Genomic DNA, 12,403 nt, shown 5'->3' with positions numbered 1-12,403 from the left:
CACAGTTGTTTTTACTTGGTTATTAATATAATTAGTTAAGCTTTTTGTCTTTTATCTTTGTGTTGATTGTTTGGTTATCTAGCCATGTTGGACACAATTAGTGTGAATCTCTCACTTCAAGTTTCATAGTCGCAGTTCCTGAGTTCATTGGTTAGTTTGGTTTATTTCTGAATATGCCCAATGAAACAATTCTGTGCCTAAAACACTATACAAACTAAAATGACACACACAAACACTATTTGCTACAATGACAATTGTTAAAAGCACTATACAAATAAAATTGAATTAATTTTATTTGTATAGTGCTTTTAACAATTTTCATTGTAGCAAAGCAGCTTTACACAATCAAAATAATTATTTGTTTGTGCCATTTGTTTAATCAAAACATTTTATAAGTGTACAGAGTTGAACTAGAAGTGAAACTAAGTCACTTTAGCTCGCTTATTTTCACACATCATGTGACTGCTGCTTTTCTATATTTATATAATACAGTTAGGTTCGGTCTTCTGTCTTTCTTTACCTCATGTTAATTTTGAAATCTTGGTAAATTCTCACACATCTTTTCTGTTTCCTGTTTGAAAGCATTTCACTTGAATAATTGAAATTGTAAAATGAACAAGAAACATACATTATAGTAATAAGTAAACTGCAGTGTTCCTGTAGGTATAAATACAACTTACATCATTATTTAAAATTTTATATATGCATCTATTTTAATTTAGTTTTGTCTCATACTACTCTTCACCTCCGTTCACTTAAAAATATTTTATATTAATTCCAATTTCAATCTTATTTCATTTATAAACCCTATAAATCCTGGACATTGTCACAAAGCAGCTTTACAGAGATCTCAATACAAAATTAAATGTCAATTAAAAAACAGAATGGATCTGCATGACACTACATAATGCAATTATTAATTATTACTCTTCTGTAACTGCATATTAAATATTGCTAAGTGTTTTAAAAGAAACCTTAGAGAGTCCAGTTATAGCTAAACTAAAACAAAAAGCCAGAAGGTGACAAATATGGACATGAAGATGTCATGAGACACAGCCAGTCACTCCATCAGTTGGATAGTAACTCCACTCACTAAACACCCCAGTTCACTAAAACTAATCATCTCCAGGAAAAGATGTGGTTGTGTTATTTGCACATTAAGTTTTTTGTTGTATTTTGCGTAGTATTTAGATTACTTGTTAATTTATGTTGTCAGTTTGGTTTGTCTTAGCTGAAAACTAATGACTGCAGCAATCATGGACAAATATAACTCCAGTCCACTTACTGTTTTATTTATGGGGTACTTATTAATGACCAAACTGTAAGGCACCTTAAAAGACACACAACCATAACTGACAAGAAATAAATACACACAGTTTATACTGTAATTTAATAAAAAAAAGAAAAGAAAAAACAATGTTTTAACATGTCTACATGTCTGTGTACTTTGCATTAGATGCTGTAGCTCACACAAACTAATTAATTGCAATAAATAAATGAATGAATAAATGAATGAATACATAAATAAAATCTATATTTACACCAGAATACACAATGTCATTAAAACCACATAGTCCAAGCAATAAATTTAACACAAAAAATGCATCTCTCTCTCTCTCTCTCTCTCTCTCTCTCTCTACCTCCCTCCAGGAAATGATAGGGTTTAACACACAGCTCTACTCTGTCAGTCAGTCATTATAGAGACAGGATGGAGCTCAGTCCTCTCCCTGTGATGCTCTGTGAGTAAATGTTCTCTTTGTGTCTTCATTAGAGTGAGTGTTGGGTATAAAGTTGTTCATCTGCAGTCTGAATGTCCTGAGTGATGAGCTTATTGTGTGATTAGCACATTGTGTGAGTGTGAGTTTAAAACACAGGGTTTAAATGATCTAATGAGTCTGTACCTGGTCTTCTGTGTCCTGCTGTCATCTGCTGCTCAGTGACAACCTCTCATGATCACTTGATCTGCTAAAAGAAAATGACTGGATGGCATTTTTGAAAGAAAAGTCATGCACATTAAATCCTCAGTGCTGATTTAAGGCTTTCAGAGTTCAGATGATTCTACCTGGACCCATATGACTGTAGCTGTTGCTCTGTAACATGATAATTCAGCACTAGGAAGTGGTTGTGACCTATTAAAGTGATTTTATCTGCTATGATTTTTCTATGCTTATGTTAGACTCTGCACATACTGTAGGACAAAGTACAATGGAAAATAAATGTCTGTTGTGGTTTTGTTTTTCTGTAAATAAGTGAGCGGCGAGAGCAGAGATAATCTATAATGAAGATGAGAAGATAAGAATACACTACAACTAATGTAAAACTAATGACTGCAACAACAGTGGATAAATATAACCTAAATGTCACTTTTATTCATGCAGTACTTGGTGATAACTAAACTAAAAGCCAGGGTGTGTTTAGTAGAGTAATCAACAATTAATCAATCAATTATTTAATTAATATATATATATATATATATATATATATATATATATATATATATATATATATATATATATATATTGTAATTGATTTTGTGCGTGTTTAATGACAGTGTAGCTTCAGTTTCCTATTTCACAGTTATAATTAGACACAGGTGTTTTCAGTTTAGGTCATTAATATATCTTTGCACTCTATGTTATGCTGGTGTTGATTCTTTTGTTGTCCAGCTGTGTTAATCACTAAACTTATTTGATGTGTTTTGTTTTGTATGTTTGTATGTCCCTAACAAAAAAAACATCCACGATTACGTCCCGTCTTATTCTGTTTCTGTTCTGTTTTAGTGCTGATTTCACTTCTACCACTGCCGCATGCTAAAGGTAATTACTTTTATTTTACATTTATTTATTTATTTATTTATTTATTTATTTATTTCTGTGCACTGTATATTATTTCTGATATTAAATTGAGCTGAGGCATTACCATGCAAATTTTGTCAATTCGTTCAATCATGTTATAATACAGTGATGTGAAAAACTATTTGCCCCCTTCCTGATTTCTTATTCTTTTGCATGTTTGTCACACTTAAATGTTTCTGCTCATCAAAAACCGTTAACTATTAGTCAAAGATAACACAATTGAACACAAAATGCAGTTTTTAAATGATGGTTTTTATTATTTAGGGAGAAAAAAAATCCAAATCTACATGGCCCTGTGTGAAAAAGTGATTGCCCCCCTTGTTTAAAAATAACTTAACTGTGGTTTATCACACCTGAGTTCAATTTCTGTAGTCACCCCCAGGCCTGATTACTGCCACACCTGTTTCAATCAAGAAATCACTTAAATAGGAGCTACCTGACACAGAGAAGTAGACCAAAAGCACCTCAAAAGCTAGACATCATGCCAAGATCCAAAGAAACTCAGGAACAAATGAGAACAAAAGTAATTGAGATCTATCAGTCTGGTAAAGGTTATAAAGGAATTTCTAAAGCTTTGGGGCTCCAGCGAACCACAGTGAGAGCCATTATCCACAAATGGCAAAAACATGGAACAGTGGTGAACCTTCCCAGGAGTGGCCCGCCGACCAAAATTACCCCAAGAGCGCAGAGACAACTCATCCGAGAGGCCACAAAAGACCCCAGGACAACATCTAAAGAACTGCAGGCCTCACTTGCCTCAATTAAGGTCAGTGTTCACGACTCCACCATAAGAAAGAGACTGGGCAAAAACGGCCTGCATGGCAGATTTCCAAGGCGCAAACCACTTTTAAGCAAAAAGAACATTAAGGCTCGTCTCAATTTTGCTAAAAAAACATCTCAATGATTGCCAAGACTTTTGGGAAAATACCTTGTGGACCGACGAGACAAAAGTTGAACTTTTTGGAAGGTGCGTGTCCTGTTACATCTGGCGTAAAAGTAACACAGCATTTCAGAAAAAGAACATCATACCAACAGTAAAATATGGTGGTGGTAGTGTGATGGTCTGGGGTTGTTTTGCTGCTTCAGGACCTGGAAGGCTTGCTGTGATAGATGGAACCATGAATTCTACTGTCTACCAAAAAATCCTGAAGGAGAATGTCCGCCCATCTGTTCGTCAACTCAAGCTGAAGTGATCTTGGGTGCTGCAGCAGGACAATGACCCAAAACACACCAGCAAATCCACCTCTGAATGGCTGAAGAAAAACAAAAGGAAGACTTTGGAGTGGCCTAGTCAAAGTCCTGACCTGAATCCTATTGAGATGTTGTGGCATGACCTTAAAAAGGCGGTTCATGCTAGAAAACCCTCAAATAAAGCTGAATTACAACAATTCTGCAAAGATGAGTGGGCCAAAATTCCTCCAGAGCTCTGTAAAAGACTCGTTGCAAGTTATCGCAAACGCTTGATTGCAGTTATTGCTGCTAAGGGTGGTCCAACCAGTTATTAGGTTCAGGGGGCAATTACTTTTTCACACAGGGCCATGTAGGTTTGGAGTTTTTTTTCTCCCTAAATAATAAAAACCATCCTTTAAAAACTGCATTTTGTGTTTATTTGTGTTATCTTTGACTAATAGTTAAATGTGTTTGATGATCAGAAACATTTTGTGTGACAAACATGCAAAAGAATAAGAAATCAGGAAGGGGGCAAATAGTTTTTCACACCACTGTGTGTATATATATATATATATATATATATAAAGTCACAATTAATATTATATTATATAAATAACAGTAATCAGAATATGTATAATTAGTATTATTTTACATAAATAATAATTGATATAAATATTAATGCACATCACTTTTAAGTGTTGAGGTAAAGAAGAAGAAATTTAAAAAGTTTTGTTAATTCAGTTATTTTCAAATCTTGTGTGGCTGTTGCATTTTTATATTTATATAGTTATAAAGTTACATTTATATATATAATTATAAAGTTATTTTAAGTCTTTTGTTTTTCAGTGTATCTTAACTTCACTTTAAAATCTAGGTAAATTCTCAGACATTGTGTGGCTGGTACTTTTAGTTTTTAGTTGTTTCTTATATCACTGAGAATGTAAAATGACTATAAAATCTATGTCATACAATTTATTTTATGTCACATTTCCTGTAATTTAAAAAAATACAGTATAATCCAAATTTTATGTAAACATTTAATTCAATTTTTATTTTGAATTTGTTTTAACTACTTTTTAACACTTTTCATTTAAAAACAATTTAGTTTATTGGAATTCTATTGCATACATAAACCAGTTTATCCTTGGTTATTGTCATAAAGCAACTTTACAGAAATCTAGACATAATTCTAAAATTTTAATTAAAACCCAAAATTATCTTTATGACAATAAATTAATTGTTACTCTTCTGTAACATCAAATTATATAGTGCTAATTGTGTTAACTTAAGGGAGTCAGATAAGGCTAGTTGTTACAGCATAACTAAAAGAGAGAACCACAAAGTGTGTCATGTCTATCATAAGAGGAGGCAAATGCAGATGTAGGGGTAAACACGTGAAAATATGATAAGTGTCCAAAAAATAAAAAGAAAACACGGATGTCAGTTGACTCCCCAGGCGGGGTCTGCAGGTGGCTAGCTAAATGAAACAAAAAGGAACTCAAAGAAAATAAACTTTCACCAGCTCGGCAAACTGAGACACTCTCAGCCTCGAACTCGACCTTGGTGGTGGTCTTCCACTTAAACACAACGTAACCACCCCTGCAGACTCTGCTTAATCCTGGGGGAGAATGTACACAAACACCGAAAAGTTACTGACGCAAACATGGAGATGCACAACAGACTGGAATAAATAGGGAGACACACTGGGTAGACACAGATGAACTTGATTTGGTGCTAGAAGAAATTAATGGGAAACAATTACACACAGACACACTAGGGGGCGACAAAGCGGCGACTAAGTAATCCGGTGAACCAGATCTTATTCCCCAGGGCTGAGGTGGCTCAGGTGTAACAAAGTGAAAAACACAGGGTGAAACAGATATAAGGATGCCGTAAGACATGAAACAGCTAGCCACTACATTAGTGAACATATGAGAGTGGGATATCTCAGCAATATATTACATATGTATGTATAACATTTTCTACATACACAAAATAACCATATCTTTCAAATATTGTTCACAAATCTGTCAAAATCTGTGATAGTGAGCACTTCTCCTTTGCAGAGATAATCCATCCCACCTCACAGGTGTGCCATATTAAGATGCTGATTAGACAGCATGATTATTGCACAGGTGTGCCTTAGACTGGCCACCTGTAAAAGGCCACTTTGAAAGGTTCAGTTGAATCACACAGCACAATGCCACAGATGTCGCAAGTTTTGAGGGAGCGTGCAATTGGCATGCTGACAGCAGGAGTGTCAACCAGAGCTGTTGCTCATGAATTGAATGTTCATTTCTCTACCATAAGCCGTCTCCAAAGGTGTTTCAGAGAATATGGCAGTACATCCAACCAGCCTCACAACCGCAGACGACGTGTAACCACACCAGCCCAGGTCCTCCACATTCAGCATGTTCACCTCCATGATCGTCTGAGACCAGCCACTCGGACAGCTGCTGAAACAATCGGATTGCATAACCAAAGAATTTCTGCACAAACTGTCAGAAACAGTCTCAGGGAAGCTCATCTGCATGCTCGTCGTCCTCATTGGGGTCTCGACTTGACTCCAGTTCTTCATCGTAACGGATTTTGACAGATTTGTGAACAATGTTTGAGAGATATGGTTATTTTGTTTATGTAGTAAATATTTCAGATCTTTGAGTTACTCTCATGAAAAATGGGAGCAAAAACAAAAGTGTTGCGTTTATATTTTTGTTCAGTATATATACATACATACACACATATAAATATATATATATATATGAGACGCCGTATACATAGATACATACATTTACATTTAGGCATGTGGCAGACGCTCTTATCCAGAGCGACTTACATTTTTATCTCATTATACATCTGAGCAGTTGAGGGTTAAAGGCCTTGCTCAAGGGCCCAACAGTGGCAACTTGGTGGTTGTGGGGTTTGAACCTGGGATCTTCCGAACTGTAGTCCAATGCCTTAACCACTGAGCTACCCCTGTCCCCATACACACACATAATATATATACATATATATATATAGATTGAGTTCATGTCTGAGGCCTGAAGGCTGCTTCATAATTGTGAAGCAGAAAGCTCTGCAATTGTTGTAACAAAAAAAACTTGTTATATTGTGATATGTTTATTATAAACAAGGCATTTTAAAAAAAATCTAAAAGCCATGTTGTCTATGACACCTGATAAACAGTGCACAAAAAATTACTTTTAAAAGTGACATAAAGCTAGGAGGAGACAATGAGTGGACAGTACAGCTGGTATAAAAATAATTACCCAATCTGCACAGAGAGAGAAGGCAGAGTCTATACAGACAGCACAATACAGGAGATCAGTATCAGGCCTGTTACTGACTCTGACAGTGGTGTCTACACCTACAGAGGACAGAGAAATCACTCTGAGAGCTCAGAGATTAGTGATGCCGTTACACTCAATGTATCAGGTGAGTCTGTGGCAATAACTGGATTGTATGTTTGTACATTTATACTTTGTGATGGGTCTACGTAATTAACAGTACACAACATATGAAGAGTCCAATACATTCCATGTTGTCATGTCATTTTCATTATCTACTGCTTTATAAGATAAGAACTTACTATAACATATTTTTATTTTCGGAATTTTAATAGTTAGTTTTGACCTAAACAATAGTACTTACCAATGATGGGAAGATGGAGACTACTACTCAGCTCTGAATCAGGATAACAGCCTACATGGTTTTTACCTAAGCTTTTAAATCAAAAGGATAGTTAATAAATATATTACTTAACTATTGACTTTTTCTTCTTAATCTAAAATGAATCTTAAAATATCAAATTAATTTAAAGTATTGATTATTGTCAGTATAAAACAGTCAAGTATGTTAACGATCCTTGGATTTTTTTTTTTTTTATACATGACATTTTTTTGTATAAATTAAAGGTACAATTGTACATTTTATAATTTTACAATTGTACACTTGCACAAAAGTATAATTTGTGTATTTCCTGTGTAACAGAGAGACCACATGCAGTACTGAGTGTATCTCCACAGAGCTGGCTGACTGAAGGAGACTCAGTGACTCTAAGCTGTGAGGTTACAGACTCCTCCACAAACTGGACATTCAGCTGGCATAGAGATTTTCTCTCAAAAGATAATGATGGCCATATCAGGTATAGAGTGGAACTCCTCTCAGACAGCAGCAGAGGATCTGGAGGCAACTACACTTTCAGTCCTGCTGCTCTTAAACACACAGGAGTTTATATTTGCAGTGCAGAGAGAGAAGGATCCTCCTTTTACAGCCATTACAGCTTTCCAGAACCATTATGGATCACTGGTGAGAAAAAAAAAACAACAACATTGGTGTGTTTGAAAGTTGAATATAGATACAATGCCTTGTATACATAACTTTTCTCATAAAAATAGACAGAAAAACACATTATAATAAATTATGATGTTGTGTGTTTAAGGTGAATCCCCTCCAGTCTCTCTGATCATCAATCCCAGCAGAACTCAACACTTTACTGGTGACTCTCTCTCACTGAGCTGTGAGGACCAGAGTAACTCTACTGGATGGACAGTGAGACGATACATACACAACAAAAGAGCATTAGATTGTGAAATGTGGGGATCAGTTAATGGATCTACATGTAATATCAGCTCTCTCTCTGTATCTTACACTGGAGTTTACTGGTGTGAGTGTGAATCTGAAGAAAACAGTAATCCTGTCAACATAACAGTGCATGGTGAGTCTTTATATAGTGTGTTTAATGTTAAAAGAAGAATTATATGATTTCAAGGTAAAAAAAAAAAAAATATATATATATATATATATATATATATATATATATATATATATATATAGAGGTGGCAAAGGCCAAACAAAGAGCATATGAGGACTTGTATGCTAGGCTAGACAGTAAGGAGGGAGAGGTGGATCTGTACAGGTTGGCAAGGCAGAGAGATAGAGATGGGAAGGATGTGCAGCAGGTTAGAGTGATTAAAGATAGAGATGGAAATGTACTGACAGATGCCAGGAGGGTGATGGGAAGATGGAAGGAGTATTTTAAGGAGTTGATGAATGAGGAAAATGAAAGAGAACAAAGAGTAGAAGAGGTGACTGTTGTCGAACAGGAAGTAGCAAATATTGGTAGAAGTGAGGTGAGAAGGGCGTTGAAGAGGATGAAGAGTGGAAAGGCTGTTGGTCCTGATGACATACCTGTGGAGGTATGGAAGTGCTTAGGAGAGGTGGCAGTAGAGTTTTTGACAAGTTTGTTTAACAAGATCTTGGAGAGTGAGAGGATTCCAGAGGAATGGAGGAGAAGTGTATTGGTGCCAATTTTTAAGAACAAGGGAGATGTGCAAAGCTGTGGCAATTATAGAGGTATAAAGCTAATGAGCCAGACAATGAAGCTGTGGGAAAGAGTAGTGGAAGCTAGGTTAAGGGCAGAGGTGAGCATTTGTGAGCAGCAATATGGTTTTATGCCTAGAAAGAGTATCAGATGCAGTATTTGCTTTGAGGATGCTGGCGGAGAAGTACAGAGAAGGTAACAGGGAGTTGCATTGTGTCTTTTTAGATTTAGAGAAAGCATATGACAGGGTGCCAAGAGAGGAGCTGTGGTATTGTATGAGAAGGTCTGGAGTGGCAGAGAAGTATGTTAGAGTGGTGCAGGACATGTATGAGAGCTGTAAGACAGTGGTAAGATGTGCTGTAGGTGTGACAGAAGAGTTTAAGGTGGAGGTGGGTCTGCATCAAGGATCGGCTCTAAGCCCCTTTTTGTTTGCTCTGGTGATGGACAGGATGACAGATGAGGTAAGACAGGAGTCCCCATGGACTATGATGTTTGCAGATGACATTGTGCTCTGTAGCGAAAGCAGGGAACAGGTGGAGGAAAATTTGGAGAGGTGGAGGTATGCTCTGGAAAGCAGAGGAATGAAGGTTAGCCGCAGCAAGACGGAATACATGTGTGTAAATGAGAGGGACCCAGGAGGATCGGTGAGGCTACAGGGAGCAGAGGTAAAGAAGGTGCAGGATTTTAAGTACTTGGGGTCAACGGTCCAGAGCAACGGAGAGTGTGGAAAGGAGGTGAAGAGGCGGGTACAGGCAGGTTGGAATGGGTGGAGAAAAGTGTCAGGTGTGTTGTGCGATAAAAGAGTATCAGCGAGAATGAAAGGAAAGGTGTACAGGACAGTGGTGAGACCAGCGATGCTCTACGGCTTAGAGACAGTGGCGCTGAAGAAAAGACAGGAGGCAGAGTTGGAGGTAGCAGAGCTGAAGATGTTGAGGTTCTCCTTGGGAGCGACAAGGATGGATAGGATTAAGAATGAGTTTATCAGAGGGACAACCCACGTTAGATGTTTTGGAGATAAAGTCAGAGAGGCCAGATTGAGGTGGTTTGGTCATGTTCAGAGGAGAGATTTTGAAAATATCGGTAGAAGGATGCTGAGGTTGGAACTGCCAGGCAGGAGGTCTAGAGGAAGACCAAAGAGGAGATTTATGGATGCAGTGAGAGAGGACATGAAGTTAGTTGGTGTGAGAGAAGAGGATGCAGAGGATAGGGTAAGATGGAGGCAGATGATTCGCTGTGGCGACCCCTGAAAGGGAACAGCCGAAAGACAAAGAAGAAGAAGATATATATATATATATATATATATATATATATATATATATATAAATCCAAGAGGGAATTCCTTTATCTTGGCTACAGTTGTTTTCCGCCGTTTTGAAATAATAATAAAAGAGTAGAAAAGTGGTGCTGAATAGACAACTAGTTTTGGCTGAATTTGCTCTTCTGGTTACAGAGGGCACTGAATAGTAGTTAAAAAGGATTTTATTACAGAATATTTGAACCTGAATGTTATCTAATTGTAATATTACCTGAAGACAGTAATAGAACAGCACATACTGTAGGAGTTTCTTTCATGAGCAATAGTACAGAATGTAAATAACCTAGAGAGTTGTACAGTGAAATCAAATACTGTGTTTGAATCATTTTTATCCAATATTAAATAAAAATATAAATATATGAATAAAATTGTCACTGCATGTATAGAAAATTATTTATGTTGTGATAATTTATTGTTGTAACTTCTTTTTTTTTCCTTTCTTCCTTTCTTTCTTTTCAGATGGTGATGTGATCCTGGAGAGTCCTGTCCATCCTGTGACTGAGGGACATCCTCTGACTTTACGCTGTTTATATCGCAGCACAAATTCCTCAAACCTCCGAGCTGATTTCTACAAAAATGGATCAGTTCTCCAGACACAGACTACAGGAGAAATGATCATCCATAAGGTCTTAAAGTCAGATGAAGGTTTCTATCACTGTAAACACTCAGAGAGAGGAGAGTCACCTAAAAGCTGGGTCCCAGTCAGAAGTGAGAAATATTTTATTAAATAATGTATTTTGCTTATGACACAGGTTAGATACACAGTGTCATGGCGTGCACCTGTGATGGGCATGCACATCAATCTGTTATTGCTCCTTGCTCAATTTGTAGGCTCCTTGTAGGCTAAATGCAACTTTTATTCTGTTCTTGTTCTTTCCCCAGGCTCAGGTTCTGGGTACAGGAAAGAAACAGTAGGAGTGGCTGTGGGACTGTGTGTGGCCTTTTTGTTTGTTATTTTAATATTCCTCATGATCCCCCTCTGGTGCTGCAAAATAAAGAAAGGTTTGGTAGCTGGTGTAACTAAATTATATAAACTATTAGACTATAGATGAACAAATGTTGATGTATAAGGAAAAGTTCATTTGAACAAAAAGATACATTGCACTATGAATAAAAACATAGCTGATACTTCTTATTTAAGCACACTGATATTTGTGACAATTCTTACTATCTTTTATTATTATTATTATTATTAGTAGTAGTAGTAGTAGTAGTAGTAGTAGTGGTGGTGGTATATATGCTTTTATTTAATCTACTTTTTTATTTTTTATGTAATCTTTTTAACATCCTGTTCAGATGTAGAATTGGTCTTTCTTTATAGAAAAGCAGCAGCAAACCAATCAGACATTAAAGCAAAATCAGAGCTGGTCAGCATCTGAGGACTCTCCGTCAGGATACACACCACTTCAGGCTGGTCAGACAGTGTGTCTAGGAATCTTTATTTCTATATACTGTACATTTACAAACATACTGTTTTTTGTGTTTTTGTGAATATGTCTTCTCTGTTTTGTAGTGATGGTTAATGTTTATGACACTGTTGATTGGACAGATATCAGTGGAACAGGTAACTTTTTATCAAACATTTTTTTTTGTAATTAAAAAACCTGAGTATAAATTCACTTTTACAGAAAAGTACAGAAATGTCTTATACTGACAATCCTGCTGATCAATACATTCTCTGTGTGTAGATGAGGCTGCAGGTGAGATCAGTGACGTCATTTACACACAGGTCATAATAAA

General features: G+C 36.4%; 1 protein-coding gene across 1 annotated transcript; it reads left to right on the top strand.

Moving 5' to 3' along the window:
- Positions 1-7,258: 7,258 nt before the first annotated feature.
- LOC128513039 (carcinoembryonic antigen-related cell adhesion molecule 1-like) lies at positions 7,259-12,186 on the top strand. The gene is made up of 7 exons (XM_053486686.1): positions 7,259-7,460; positions 8,016-8,127; positions 8,170-8,333; positions 8,467-8,742; positions 11,123-11,371; positions 11,546-11,558; positions 12,177-12,186. The coding sequence occupies exons 1-7, from the start codon at positions 7,259-7,261 to the stop codon at positions 12,184-12,186; spliced, it is 1,026 nt and encodes a 341-aa protein (XP_053342661.1).
- The last annotated feature ends 217 nt before the right edge of the window (positions 12,187-12,403 follow it).

The sequence above is a fragment of the Clarias gariepinus genome, chromosome 1, assembly GCF_024256425.1.
Source record: "Clarias gariepinus isolate MV-2021 ecotype Netherlands chromosome 1, CGAR_prim_01v2, whole genome shotgun sequence".
NCBI lineage: Eukaryota > Metazoa > Chordata > Actinopteri > Siluriformes > Clariidae > Clarias > Clarias gariepinus.
Note: the sequence above shows the minus strand (reverse complement) of the source record. Positions and strands in the feature narration are given on the sequence as shown.